Below are 15,459 nucleotides of genomic sequence, written 5' to 3' on the forward strand. Positions count from 1 at the left end.
CTCACATGCGTATTTCCTTGATTTCTCTTAAGGGGAAAAATGCCCCCAAAATCGACATCTTAAAAACTAATTCGTGCACTCTTCACCCCCAGCTTTATTAACCAATATTCCAAGTTTATCAGTAGCGCCTAGTCCTATCTGAAAAAGAAAGTTGAGCCCCTGATTGGTTTAAACTGGCGCATGCGTTTTGAAAGCTAGGAACTGATCCTTTCTCAACTCGAGCGTGTTGCATCAGAATCTGTGGAAAGCAATGGCAGGATTTGGGGATTTGGGTAGGTAGAATTAAATGATGCATGTGGAGACGTTTGTGTTTAACATGGTGGTTTTTATTCGTGATGAAGGGATCGCTGTAATAGTATTAACTGAAAGGTTTTCAGAAACACCTTGTTTCTTGTGTACTTTTATTTGCAGGCGGTCATTGACCGATTTAGCAAGGGCTAGCTAGCTGTTATTGTGGTTCTTACTTGGAGCTAGGTAGCTGTCGCTCATGTAAAAGAACTGCTTCGTGCGGATTATAGCCTTAATGTTCGATCGACTTCGTCATCAGTTTGTTTGTCTTTCATGTAACGTCTTTGGAGGTTAATAGGTGCTCAGTTATCTCACTCACTATTTCACTTTGCGAAACAACACATGTGTATGTTACCTTTTGGGTCGCCGGGTAGCTACCTAGCCGTACTTTAAACGTGGATACTTTGCCCAATATATGAACTGCTAGGTTCCAGCTTTTTCAGTATATAGCCAACTATATGGAAATAACTGGGTTGGTGGCCGCCAGCCTTTTTAGTTTGTCTTTTATTGTCATTGATGCATTATGTCTCTAGCTAGCGAGGCAGCTGGGCATCTACTGCGAGCATTTTTCACTTTGACAGGTTTATCAGGAGGTTGTTCAGACAGCAGGCGCTGCGTTTGGAACAAGTGGAAAAAAATCGACGCATTCAAATAGTAGTTGTAAGCGTACATTTGTCAATGATTAATCTTCTAAATTGTGCCTGAGACCAGCAGGCTCTAGTGGAAGATATTTTAACATACTGAATACTTTACAGTAGTGTTACTTTGTTTCACATAGCCAGTCTTCCTGTTTTGGCAGTTGCCCCCCCCCCCCCCCCCCCCCCCCCTTTCACCAAACATTACATAAAAGACGTAAATTATAAGAATGATGTTACCATGTTAAACATAATGAGATACTGTTTTCTCTTGTTTGTGTGTGTGTTTGTGTCGTCTTGTTTTCACAGCTTTTGACTATGGCTTCCTGTTGCAAATAAGCGAGGACCTTCCCAGGGTAGCAGCCCTTAATGAGTACCTGAGCTGCCGCAGTTACCTGGCTGGGTTCAGCATCTCTCAGGCCGACCTGGAAGCCTTCAGGCTCCTCCATGGGCCTCCTTCCGAGCAGCATGTCCACGCCCTGCGGTGGTACAGACACATATCAGCCCTGCAGCAGGACTGGCAGACTCCCACAGACCCCAGCACCGAGTGCTGCAGTGAGTAGAAGCACGGGTCTGAGTGAATGGGTGCTTCAGTGCTGTGGCAACTGAGAGCTGAGGCTGGGCAGTGGCTGCAAAGAGCTGATGCTGAATGGCTGAGGCACCTGAGAGATGGAGATGGGTAGACGAGGCTGCCAAGAGCCGAGGCTGGATAGCTGAGGCCATGCAGTGCTGACGCTAGATATCCAAGGCTGCAGAGAAGTGGGGCGGGGTAGCTCCTCCTTGTTCTGTCCCCCTACAGTCAGGAGATGCGATGTTTTAAACTAGTTCTCATGCGCCCTTCAGAAACTAAACACACTAAATTCCTTCACGGGTTTTCAGGGGGAAAAAGGTTTGAGTGACTCAAGCTCTCTTTTACGCAAACAGTACTGTATGGCTTCCATTTTTGAGGATGACTGTGTGCACAAGATATGGTTGCTTAGCATTCTATGGTGACACAAAGAACCTGGTGATATAGACCGTTCCTCTGTTTCAGCAAAGGGAAAGAGGGTCCAGCCACCTTGGTCTCCCCCTGAAGGAACGGACCCCCCGAAGCTGCGGCTCTACAACAGCCTCACTCGCGCTAAGGTTTGGCAGGACTAACTTCCCTCTGCCGTTTCTGGTCTGAGCCCTGACTGTGTGCATAGTGACTGACGCAGTGTCTGTGATTGGTGCAGGAGGTGTTCGTTCCACAGAACGGAAATAAGGTTCTGTGGTACTGCTGTGGGCCCACAGTGTATGACGCATCCCATATGGGCCACGCCAGGTAATCTGCTTTGAGAGTCCATTCTTGAATATGTGTTTTAGGTGTGCATGTGCTCACATATAGGTGTAATGTACTTGGTTTTAGTGAACAGGTCTGTGTTTGTTTGTGGACCAATATTTTTAATGTTCTTAGTGCCAGTGAACTGTTCTGTGTGTGTTTGTGCACCAGTGGGTTAAGTGTTCTTCGTGTCAGTGAATAGGTTTAATGTTCAGAATAAATGGTATGAGATGTGTTTTATTATTGGCCTGTATTGAATTGGCACAGAGAACCCAGGCCTTAATGTATGACCCTTAGCCAGGCGATAATCCTGTTTGCATGTCAGTCAGGATCTAAGAAACATGTATCAGACATTTAGCTATACTGGTGGGTGCTTTTGGGTTATTTTATAGCTTCTCCAGAAGAAATTTTAGGAAAATAAATTGAAATTCTTGTGGAATGCACCTTTGTCCTGTACTTGAAAGAACCATGGTTAACATAAACCTCATTTCCTTCAGGTCCTACATCTCTTTTGATATTCTGCGAAGAATACTGAAAAACTACTTCAAATACGACGTCTTCTACTGCATGAACATTACAGACATTGATGACAAAGTAAGAGAAACGTTAAGGGCATGTCAGTCTTGATCTGAGTTTCATGGATGTTAGATCCTGCACTTACTCTCTGAGAGTCTTTTGGTTCTTGAATTCTGAAGATGCATTGCAACAATGGTGTTACAGATCATCAAAAGAGCCAGACAGAACTACCTGCTCGAGCAGTACAAAGACAAGAAGCCAACCCCAACACAGATACTGCAGGACGTGCTGACCGCCAGGAAGGTGAGATGACAAAAAGGCATGATTGCCATGGTTCCCAGTAGAATTAACATGGGAACTGTAGTGACTGTTATTTCCAGAGAAAATTCCTAGCCACTAGGTGCTTTGGATAGGGTTAAACCTTATTTCTTGACACGCAGGTGACCGGATACAACAACATATAAAGTGAAATGCCCAAAACAACTGCAAATCCATTCCAGTGGGTTTTCCCATTTATTACATTGTTGTGAAATGCAATGATAAACAATGAATTGAATGCAGTTTACCCATGGTGATGAGTGGTGGTCCAACGTGACGGAAATGATTGCAATATTTGATGAGTTTGAAAGGCAGCTGGCTGTATGTTATGTGTTGCGGTAAGAAACGGTGAAGTTCCCCGTACTCAAGCGCACCTGACCTCTGTGTGCGTTTAATGTTTCTTGTGTAAATTTGCTGGAGCATGTTCCGTGTCTGTGTGTGTATTTGTAGATTTAATGTTTTGTGTAAATGAATAGTGTGAGGTGTGTATGTGCTTACCTGTAGATTTAATATCCTCAGATTTAATGACCACGTCTGTGTGTATTTGTAAGTGTAACTGGTAAAATAGGCATACACACACAAAGCACAATTCAGCTATCTGTAGATTTATTGTGCACAGCCAAAATTAACTGAACTGTGTCCACTCTTCCTCAGCCCTTTCAGGCCAAGCTAGCTGAAACAACGGACCCCGACAAGAGGCAGATGCTGGAGCGATTGGACACAGCAGTGACCGCAGCTCTAGCCCCCCTGCAGGGGGCAGTGCAGAATGGAATTGCAGACACAGCCTTACAGAGCCAGGCCCAGGTAACAGAGAGCGAAAACAATAGCAGACTATTCTGTAGTGATGGGAGAGAGAGAGAGGCATTGTGATCTCAGAATGGGTGGAGCTACCAGGCGTTTTCGCTGATTCACTGGATTGAAACAGTCAGTTTTTTTTCTCAGGGTGAAGTCTTTTGTCAAACCGAAATCAGAGATTGGCCTCACATAGTTCCTTCACCCATTTTGGGATCATAAAACCTCATTCTGGCATCAGTACAGGTCAAAGTGAGTGGCGTGCTTGTAAAATGCCTTCATTTTGCATAGTTAACTTTTAAAAATGGGGAACATTGACACAAAATACTTGAAACAGTCATTGTTTGATTCACAGCCTTTGCTTAGCAGAGTATTTTACGTGATTTTGCGTTATTTTATCTGTTCCGAGTTGCGTCTCCAGTCCCTGTGCGTATATCTCTTACAAATGATGTTTTCAGTTCACTGATGTAAAATGTGCAGTCACTGCTGCCGGGTTAATTGCAAGAGAGGAGCAGGTCTTTGTGTTGAATGGTTTTCACATAATTCATTTTAAAGTAAAATATATAAGGTTCTGAAGTAGAACAACAACCGTTGCATAATCTGCAACTCTATAGCAGGTAACTGGTTCATTTGCAATAATTTGTTACTGAGAGCTGTTTGGTTTGTCTGTAAACACAAGTGCTGGTTTTCATTCTCAAAGGTGTTACTTGATGAAGCCAAAGACGTTTTGTCCGACTGGCTGGATTCTCAGTTTGGCAGTCAGGTGACAGAGAACTCCATCTTTTCTCTTCTGCCAAAGCATTGGGAAGCAGAGTATCACAAGGACATGGATGCCCTCAATGTAAGGGAAATATGAATACACTGATCTGAAAATTACAATTCATGTATAACTTGTTGTTTGAATGCTTTGAGTCAAATTGGGAAGAAAAAAACTGTGACAAGTATGCTGCATTTGTACTACGACTTTCTGTTCTTCCATTTATGATAGAACATATCTATGCATACAAGCTAGTGTGTGTAGCTGTATGTATAGCACAGCCTGTATGATGCAATGCAGATTCATCAGATTTGTATGTCCAGCCAGGTGCTTTCCCTGAGTTTTATTTTCTGTTGCAATAGTCCTAGGTGCCTCGTAGTTATTATACCAATATCCCATCATCTCTGACATGTCTGTTTCCAGGTCCTTCCTCCAGACGTTCTCACCCGAGTCAGTGAGTACGTGCCTGAGATTGTAAGCTTCGTGGAGAGGATTGTGGACAACGGTTTTGGGTGAGTGAGATTTCTTGGGTGTCTCTCTGCTTCTATGGTCTGCCTTGCTGCAACTGGAAATGTTCTGATGTCCCTGGTCTTTGTCTCTCTTCGCCTCACAGGTACGTGTCCAACGGTTCAGTGTATTTTGACACAGCCAAGTTTGATGCTAGTGAGAAGCACTCGTACGCTAAGCTGGTGCCAGAGGCAGTGGGGGACCAGAAGGCCCTGCAGGAAGGAGAGGGTAGGAAGGGGGCAGAGTGGGTTGGTGGATGGGTTTGTTGAGGGGTGTGTGGTGGCATGAGCAGAGAAACTGAGGCAGGGTGGATAGCTCTGACAGACTTCTTCGTCATGTACTTCAGGAGACCTGAGCATCTCAGCAGACAGGCTGAGTGAGAAGAAGTCTCCAAACGACTTCGCCTTGTGGAAGACCTCCAAGCCTGGGGAGCCATCCTGGGACTCGCCCTGGGGAAAGGTGAGCTCTGTTACAGGAGCGCCTGCCGCAAAGGCATCGAGCTAAATTGAGATTAAATGAAAGCTGTTGCTGTTAACCGGGAACACAAATTATAGGTCAATTTTTCATTTTTATGTATGCGAATTAGTTTAATTTTTATGTGTGCAAAATAACTTGGACCTTGTCTCCAGAATCATAAATAGTGCATCAAAGCCTGACTCCTTGTGTTATTGCAGATTACCTTGCTGAGAGATTTTTAACTTGTTTTCATAGGGGAGGCCTGGATGGCACATTGAATGCTCTGCTATGGCTGGCTCCATTTTGGGAGAGTCCATGGACATCCACGGGGGAGGCTTTGACCTGAGGTTCCCCCACCATGACAATGAGTTGGCACAGTCTGAGGTAGGGGAAATTGCACTTACAAACAATAGTTTATATCACGCATTAAGTAAACTAGCCAGATACACAGCTTAAGGTCATGTTCATACCAAGCTGTGGATTTTCTCGGCATTCTTTTGAACTCTTTTATTTGAAAGCATCTTTGTGCAGAGGTAAACTAGGTGCTACTGAAAAACCACAAATATAGTGTTTTGTCAATCCTTTCAAAATGCTGTATTTTGGTAAGAAATTCTTGCTCATATTTCTTGTTTATGGACACAGATTATTGAATTAATGTATTCATTTAATGTAAATACAGCTGGGTGTGCGTCATACCTGGTCTGAAAACATGTCTGCGATTCAAGGTTGGCTCTTGTGCAAGGAAAAAAAGACTCACTTAAGTATTACATTTAAAGGGGGCAATGCCTGCCCAGTATGTGGAGTCCAGAATCTGAACGGAAACCACCTTTTCAACAGAAAATGCTTCCCACATTTCCATTTGCAGCAAACCACCACGAAGTATTACTTGTATGACACAGTAAGGAGATGGAACAGTACCTACAGCTCCGTTTGAATTGTAGGTGCTTATGTGATCGCAGCCTAACCCTTTGTTGGATTTAGGTTCTCCTCTTGAGGGACAATCTGAATGTGACATTCTTCCCTCACAAAGCATTGCTTCCATGCAGGCCTTCTTCAACAATGACCACTGGGTGCGCTACTTCCTGCACACGGGTCATCTGACCATCGCGGGCTGCAAGATGTCGAAGTCCCTGAAGAACTTCATCACCATTAAAGACGCCCTGGACAAGCACACAGGTGACCACAATACACGCGCATAGTTAAGCATGCAGAATCACAGCTGAAATCCAGGGCTAGTAGCCTGCTTGTTTCTGAATGTTTTCTTGACCATACGTCAGAGGCTCTTCCATATAAGGTTATTGAGTTATAAAATTGTCTTTGGGCTCAGTTTGCGCGATTGTGTATGTAGCAAGATGTATTGTTGTAGTGTGTTTTTGTAGTAGTGTGTGCCATGTGTGAATGCAGACTCGTACCTGTGTGTATGTAGTAGTGTGTGTCATGTATGAATGGTGACTCGTGCTTGCCTGTGATTGTGTGTATAGCAGAATGTTGACTCATGTCTGTGCGTGATTGTGCATGTAGCGGTGTGTGCCGTGTGCATGCTGACTCGTCCTCTCTCTCTGCTGCTCAGCCCGCCAGCTGCGTCTCGCCTTCCTCATGCACTCCTGGAAGGACACCCTGGACTACTCCACCAACACCATGGAGTCTGCCATCCAGTACGAGAAATTCTTGAACGTAAGCAGCAAACAATCGCATCCGTAACTCACTCGTCTCTCTCTCTCTCTCTGCCTCCATTGCTGACTCACCCTGTGGCCTTGCATGTCTTGCTGCCTGCAGGAGTTCTTCCTCAATGTCAAGGACATCCTGAGGACTCCAACAGACATCACAGGCCAGTTTGAGAAGTGGGAGGAGGCGGAGATGGAGCTGAACCAGAGGTGGGCATACAGTGTCAGTCCCATTATAAGCTGAGGGTCTGGTGGAGTATATGGTGTCAACAGAACTGGTGAAATGCTGACCCCCTGTTGCAGGTATTCACTGTTGAAGTAAGATTTGAAAATATCTCTGACACCATATGGGATGAGCTAAAAGTATCAAACAGTTCACCCGCACACATAGACTTAAAATATGTTCAAGCCCAGCTTAATAGATTGCACACATTCCTCTCACAACTTCCTCTCACAAGCTGTCCGGTCTCACTCCTTTTTGACTTCTAGTACATGCTGGTGAGCTTTCAGGGTAGTGCATGCAGGTTTCACTATGCTGTGTTATGTGAAAAGCAGAGTTAAGAATACTTCAGCATTTCTCCCATACAGATTTCACTGTGATAAAATGAATGACCCATATAGTCAATAATCATTTCTCAACAAGAAATTACTCAGCTCAGCTTGCTCAGGAATTTTGGACACTGAAAGCCCTAAGAAAAGCTCAGAATGAATAGTTCTGTGGTTATATATTATTAACAGGAAATAAATTATAATCTCATCACAACAGGGGTCAGGAGAATGGATGGACTTGCTTAATGTTTTTATTAATCTTCACAGCAGTTAACAAAATTATCAGTCATCTGGCACATGCAAAACAAATTCAATAAAAATCAAAAATGACCCACTAAGCACACATAAAACACAGCTGCTACAATTCTAGATCTTTTTAAAGGTGTTTGCTTATCCTTTTAAGTTTACATACACATGTTTGGAAAGGGAAAGTATGCAAAAACAGTTATTATTCAGTGTAGTTCAACTATAGATTAGCAGAGGTAACAGAAAGCACATGATGTATGTTAACATACACAAATTGCTCTTAAGTGGACACTTCAAGCATTGAATTGTGTTAGTTAATTGAGTCATCCAGTGGTAAAAACTTTGTTCTTTGTGGGAAAACTTTAAAATCACAAGCAACACTGATAATACACTGATCAGAAGACTTTTATTCTCTTAAAAATGTTTTGTAAAAGCAGAGTTTAGGATCGTTAATAACTAATATGATTTGTATGGAAAGCTCTGCCTAGTACTTAATGTACTGTAATCTTAATGAATATTCCTGTGTGTTTGTTGCTAGTTTCTATGAGCGGAAAGCCGCGGTGCATGAGGCTCTGTGCGACAACATAGACACGCGAACCGCGCTGGAGGAAATGAGGTCGCTGGTCAGCCAGAGCAACACGTACATCGCCAGCAAGAAGAGCGCCAAGCTGCTGCCCAGCCGCATGCTGCTGGAGGACATCGCCCTGTACCTCACCAACATGCTGAGAGTGAGCGAGGCGGGCTGGGGACCACACACACTCTCTCTCACTCTCTCACACACACACACACACACACACACACACACACACACACACACACACACACACACAGTCACACGCATGCACAACAAACATACTATTCACAAACATACACACCCCACCCACAGACATCACTCACGCTTACAAACAAACACACCACGCTCATGCCTACACCACACTTATATACTTATACACACATATAGCTACAGACAAAGCAACACCACACACATACCTGTGTATATCATGCAGGTACATACACCCCACACCCACCACACACAATTGCACTTAGGTGTGCAGTTCAACATAGATGTGGCTGGGCATAGGTTCACTCTGCTAGACCCTCAAGCCAATTCCTGCTGTCTTCCAGATATACGGGGCTATTGAGGGGACAGAGCCAATTGGATTCCCAGTGGGAGGAGATGGCCAAAACGTGGATGTAAGTATGGACAAAGGACTAAGATGGAGGCACTGGTTTCTGAATGCAGATGGAGACCTGCTGTGTGATGTCGTACCTGTATGGAACAGTGTGTTACCACCTGCTTTAACCTCGTGGTTTTCCTTGATTTACAGCTGGAAACCACTGTGATGCCGTACCTGAAAGTGCTCTCAGACTTTAGGGAAGGAGTACGGAAGATTGCCAGAGAACAGAAAGGTAAAAGGTGCCCTTTACATGTGGTTCAGTCCTGTTGATTTAGGTTGAAAGGCTTTGGTTACTGTTGTTATGATCACAGAGCAGCCGTTCTTGTTTTCATTTTGCAGTAGTACACGTGATTCACAGGTTGACCACAAGGTGGCTCTGCTGCTGTGTGATACATCTGAGACTGTTGCAGTCTTGCTGAGCAATGATACTCCCAAACTGAGAGTCAGAATGACTCTGTAAAACAGTTACTTAGCTAGTCAGCCCAACCTTCTGTGGTAACTGTGATCACGGTCTGCTCAGACCAGCATCAGGAAGATGAAATGCTGGTGCACAGAGACACAACCTATAGGCCACTGTTTCAGCTTGTCATGGCTTTGCACACAATTATAGAAGTGAATAGAGGTGAATTGAAGTGTTCTCTCATGTTCATCACCCCCTCCCCCACCAGTAACGGAAGTCTTGCGCCTGTGTGATGAGGTACGCGACAACACGTTGCCGGAGCTGGGGGTTCGTTTGGAGGACCACGAAGGTAAGTATAGACACCTTGCGGTCTTTACAGACATTGCTGCAGTAGGTGGATGCATGCACGTGCTGATTTGATATGTGACATGAACTGCAATAACACATAATAGGACATAATATGCACCACAACTAGCTTCATTCGCTAGGTAGGAAGCAAAACTACAAGGTGCGACTGACTTCAGTGTATCTCAGTGTGACATCATGTGGATAGCTATATTGAGATGGTTGTGATGTTCTGGAGCTAGCCCTCTTTTTGGAAATCAGTGTTATTTATCAGGCACATAATTGCAGGAAGCATCATATCAGTCATAATTGGCAGGATTTTTTACCTCTATCTCAGTATCTCTGATTGGTCAGGAACAGTAAGCAGTGAAAAAAGGATATGTTCTGTTGTAAAAATGATCAACCTCAGCTGCCCACTTCTGGTAAGGAAACAGTCATGTTTCTTGGCTCTTGTCTTGTCTAGTCTCTTATCACGGATATCAGCACATTTTTGGATCAGCTTACAATAATGAAAACATAAAGTACAGGAATGAGGCTAGTCGTTGGTTTGTCGCTGCATGTCTACCCAATCACACTGTCTCCAGGTTGCCACAGGGCGCGCTGTGCTTCAGTAACAGCAGCTGCTGGGAGCAGGCAGAGGCCTGTCCTTAGCACCACTGGGCAAACAGCCTGCGCTCATGAGCACAGCAGACATCGGTCGCTTGCATCACTCCCAAGACCTCGGGGGATGTCTGGCTTTTACTGAAAGTCTGTGACTTCCGTTTCTTATATGGTCAAAATATAAGAAGTTGGACAAAGCAACTCTAGAAACCGTGGTAGAAACTACCTCACTTTGTAAGTGAAGGACTCCCTTAAAAACAATGCCGTTCCTTTGTTTTACCAGTAGATGGCAAAAAGGCAGCAAGAAGGACATCTAATAGAAGCAGTACTCGCCCCTTAAGAGTACCTGTTCTTGCTTATGTTTAAAAATGGTATAGCTTCAGAAAATCAGCTAAACAACGCAGTAACATGTATGTGCTGAGTCACTATGGAGTCAGCCTCCACCAGTGGGGTGTATAATATCTTAATCACAACTTCTTCTGAAGATTTCAAGATCTCATCAAAATGATTAAGATCAGGGGGTCCTGTCGTGGTTATTGGTGATGCCTCTGGGTTTTGTTATGTCTCTTAATGTGTGTATTTGTGTGTTTGAAGCAGTCGGTAAAAAATAAGCCATGGGATTTTTTTCATAAAAGCTTATCATGATGCTAAACCTGATGGAGACACAGAACCCTTTGATTAATCATGCATAAAGTGTATTCTGGGGGGTTTTCCAGGCACTTTGGCATACACCAACAAAAACATCTGTATTGCCATTACATGTCATTACAATGACTATGGTATTACTGTTAAAACTTTAATGCCTTGCTGTTTAAGGAATCTGTCAGGGGGAGGCTGAACAAAATGGATTGTCTGGCACGTACAAAAATATAACTAGTATTACTGTAAATATTCAAGATTATTCATTTACTGGAGAACAAAGGACAAAGTAATGCTTCCTCACCAACACTGTGCACTCCTGGGTGGTTACTGTGGTTACCTCGTTTGTCATTTACACACTCATTGGCTGGATTACAGCAGTCAGCGAAGGTCTTGTTGGCCTTCCTTCTATCCCCAGGGAGACAGGGAGACTTGCGGTGTCACCCTGTGTCACAACCACATCGGCTGAGCGTCTGTCGTTAAAATGTCTGAAGTGACCCTGATTGCTGATATCTCCCCTGTCTGTCTGCAGGCCTGCCCACGGTGGTGAAGCTGGTGGACAGAGAGACGCTGCTGAGGGAGAAGGAGGAGAAGAGAAAGGTAACTGCAGGACAACCGTGGGGCTCATTAAGGACGTGGCGCAGGCCCATTCATCCAGCAGCAGGGTTCTATTCATAGTGATCGTCATTCATGTCCCGGTTATCTCTGTGTCGCGGTAAGACGATCCGCGGGCTCCCTCAACGGAAAACCGACCACGGCCTCTCAATCTTAGAGAGGACAGCTAAGAAAAGAAAAACTGCGCACTCGGACAAAGCCATTAAAAATGCATCCGCGCCTCTCCAGCGCCCCGCTATAAATCCCTCATTTTCAGGATATAAAGGAGGGAATCCTGTTGCACCTGTCGATTGTTGGGCCTGTTTTGAGTTACGGTTATTTGGACATGGGATGGATCGTCGGCACAGCTTTACTTACTCCTCGAGGGGTCAGGTTTATGCATCTCAGCCCCAGTAGCGGTATGGCACGTGAGCAGGCGTCCCGTGGAAACCCATCAAAAAGGAGTGACCAGCGCTGCTCTTTTAGGGGAATTTCAGGGAAGCTATGCGTGTGCGACAAGAGAATTTCACATCTACGCCCCAGGTCATTAGTGGAGTATTGCTCTGCGCTTCCACACTTCAGTGTTTACAGCAACAAGCATCCAAAATATGTACGCTGTTTGGCGTGGGTGGGTTGGCGGTGGGGGCGGGGATTGAGGCGGTTCTGCTTTAAACAGACTCATGGGGGTGCTGAGAGTTGCACAGGGACCTGCACATTCCGGCAGGTTCAGGCGTCCGCTGGAAATACACCACAGTCTGGACAGCCACAGCCTGTCCCCAGAAGCAGGAGCCATTTTGTGTTTATGATGTTTATGTGTCTAAGTGGCAGGAAGCACTTGTGCGTATGTAAACAGCTTTCAGGAGCGAGCAAACTTCTGATGGGAAACAAAGCGCTTTCAGGCGCTCTGGGCTCAATAGCGTCCTTCATTTCCGCACAAGTGGAGGACAAGCATCTCGGGTTTTTCCGCGAATTCCCGTCATCTGACCAGGATTGCAGTCATGGTCGCATAAGTGGCAGGAAATGATCTTCAGTGGGTGGAAATGCACCCTTGACCGGTGTCAGCGTGCTCTACAGGAAGTTCTGTTCTGGTCCTGAGTCACAGTCATGCTGGGCAAGTCTCAGCAGAGGCAGAGCAGCCAGGTGTTGGCAGACCCCCTCATACACAGTGCTATGGTGCAATAGACATGCCTGCATTATGGGACCCAAGGTGTTGTTGTATTTAAATGTCTTTTCACCTGAAAATATCTTAAAACTCTTGAAAAGACAAAAAATACAGATCTTGTTTCCAGCTCATTAGGCGTATGTTTTCTGAGTGGTTTACCTCCTTTACAGCTTCTTCAGACAATTGCAGCCATTACACAGATGGAACTGATAACAGATTCATTATATACAGTGCTATATATTGTATATCCATTCTCGGATATAAATCCAAAATTTTGTTCTCTCAATCCATTTGTCTCCAAGGCTGAAGAGGAAAAGAGAAGGAAAAAAGAGGAGGCAGCAAAAAAGAAACAGGAACAGGAAGTGAGTAAAAATACTTTGATCTGTCTGACTTTTCTGTGCAGTGTGTAGCTGAGACTTTCTACCTTCAAAGTCTTCCTGCTCTGCCTGTGCTAGTCGGAATGTTAAACATTATAAAGCGACTGTATGCTCTCCTTTCTCAATGCACAGGCAAATTTCTGCATGTTTGCACAAGTTGGAAAGGAAATGATCATTTCTGTTGCTTCCACTGCCACTTTAAAGACCCTCATTTGATCTCCATATTTCTACCCAGGATGGACTGGTATAAAAGAGTAAATGCTGAACGCTGTAGAATGTCAGATACTGAAGGGCTCTCTTCTCTCCCCTCTCCTCACAGATGGCTAAACTGGCAAAGATGAAGATTCCTCCCAGCGAGATGTTCCGTTCGGAAACGGACAAGTATTCCAAGTTTGACGAAACGGTAAGGGAAAGGGATACGGATGCATTCACACCGGTGTTCCATTTCCTGAATTAGAGAATAATGTTTGTACCTTCCTTTTACAAAGTACGAGTACAGGCGAGTATGAAGTTTGAAGTTCAAAGCAGTTAATGCTCACCTCTGTTAATATATTGAGTGAGAAATGCCCAAATCCGGACAGTATGATGGATTTTTTTTGACTGCACAGATTCCGACTGCACAGATTTACTGATGTTTATGGTTAACTGGTCAACATATATTTTGGGCTTAGTGAACACGATGATCCAACCAGATGATTTTACATTGTGTTCACCTGCATAGTACTTATCCAGACCCACAGATAATTGATCGGTTAGATGTGACATTATTTTATTTCTTTCTCTCAATTTTGTTTTGTAAAAAAAAAAAAAAAAATGAAGGGTTTCCCTACACATGATGCCGAGGGACAGGAGATCAGCAAGGGGCAGAGCAAGAAGCTGCGCAAGTTGTACGAAGCTCAGGAGAAGCTGCACAGGGAGTATCTACAGACAACTCAGAACGGAAGCTGAGGATTCTGGGAAGTCCACACACTTCCAGCTTAGCCCTGCACAGCCCTGAACACCAACCCTCTTTCCTGCCCTGTTTCCCCTACCAAAAAAGGTCCCAGGGCAGGGAGGTTCCACCCACCCTGCTTTTGGGACAGGGGACTGAGCTTGGCGCTTTCCAACACAGGGTCTGGTATGTAACAGACAAATAATTGTTTCTTTCAGTGTGAGTATTGCGATGAAAGTATTTTGAAGTGAGTTGGTGTGCAGGTTGACTGTGCATACCCCATTTTTGAAAAGATTGCCAGGACTGCTTTTTTCACATTTGTGTTTGTAACTGAATGGGGTTAACAGGCAGAACATGTCCGGCCACAAAGCTTGTAGCAGCTGAGAAGGAAGAAATGAAGGAATATATCATGATTTGTGATCAAGGACATATGGGGACATCTGCTCAGTTCATCTGAATTTACAAATAGGAAATGCAAGTTTGTAATCTTTCACCTGATCCATCATTTGATACGTCCACTAATCTCAAGGATTTAATAAATGCACTTTTGTAAAGCCTGAGCATATGTGATTTTTTTTTTTTTTTTGATGGTGCAACTGAACCATTTCCTTTTGACGTGTGACTGTGTGAAGTAAACATCGCAAATGAAGTCAGTTATGCAGATGCATCCATTTTTATCACCTCAGTACTGAAGCACTTTCATCTGACGCTCATCACAAGGTTGCATGGATTACATTGAGCAGATCCAAATTGAAAAACGTTCAGCCCACAAATGTTTGAATTCGTCATAGTTATTGTCACTTTTGCGCTGAGAAGGGTCCGATTGCAATATGTATTTAATTCCATTGACCATGCATGGGAAAAAAAAAACATTTAGTGTAACAAAGGACACTACAGGAAGAGCCCCATAGTGAAAGGGTAATGTGTTGAGTCTCAGACAGGCTTGGGCCAGGGAAGACCAAGGTAGACTTTGGATTTCATTTCATGTACTTTGGAATTCATTTCATACCTAATGCATGTTCTATTTTTTGTTTGTTTAAACCTTATGTTGTCGGTGCTTGTGTAGCTTATTGTTGTGACATATAACCCATAAGTTCTGTATGTTCTCCTGGACTGATGCTATTTGGGTTAGGCTGGAAATTATGCATACCAGTAGTTCCTGTATGAATTGCGGTGTAGATAGTCTCTGCCCAGAACATGCCGTT

The 15,459-nt window shown here is 44.2% G+C and overlaps 1 protein-coding gene across 1 annotated transcript; it reads left to right on the top strand.

The window, feature by feature from the left end:
* The first annotated feature begins 212 nt into the window (after positions 1-212).
* Positions 213-14,796, top strand: cars1 (cysteinyl-tRNA synthetase 1). The gene is made up of 23 exons (XM_036543650.1): positions 213-272; positions 1,233-1,478; positions 1,957-2,048; positions 2,138-2,226; positions 2,721-2,817; positions 2,944-3,042; positions 3,712-3,861; positions 4,550-4,690; positions 5,030-5,118; positions 5,220-5,341; positions 5,460-5,572; positions 5,825-5,953; positions 6,616-6,745; positions 7,140-7,243; positions 7,346-7,443; positions 8,567-8,756; positions 9,154-9,222; positions 9,357-9,438; positions 9,875-9,955; positions 11,723-11,790; positions 13,249-13,308; positions 13,643-13,726; positions 14,143-14,796. The coding sequence occupies exons 1-23, from the start codon at positions 251-253 to the stop codon at positions 14,269-14,271; spliced, it is 2,484 nt and encodes an 827-aa protein (XP_036399543.1). The 5' UTR covers positions 213-250; the 3' UTR covers positions 14,272-14,796.
* The last annotated feature ends 663 nt before the right edge of the window (positions 14,797-15,459 follow it).

Source organism: Megalops cyprinoides, chromosome 13, assembly GCF_013368585.1.
Source record: "Megalops cyprinoides isolate fMegCyp1 chromosome 13, fMegCyp1.pri, whole genome shotgun sequence".
NCBI classification, from domain to species: Eukaryota; Metazoa; Chordata; class Actinopteri; order Elopiformes; family Megalopidae; genus Megalops; species Megalops cyprinoides.

Coding starts and splice junctions, on each gene's coding strand:
- cars1 (XM_036543650.1), top strand. CDS start 251: ATGGCAGGATTTGGGGATTTGG. Junction 2,049..2,137: donor ACAGCCTCACTCGCGCTAAG/GTTTGGCAGGAC, acceptor TGATTGGTGCAG/GAGGTGTTCGTTCCACAGAA. Junction 11,791..13,248: donor AGAAGGAGGAGAAGAGAAAG/GTAACTGCAGGA, acceptor TTTGTCTCCAAG/GCTGAAGAGGAAAAGAGAAG.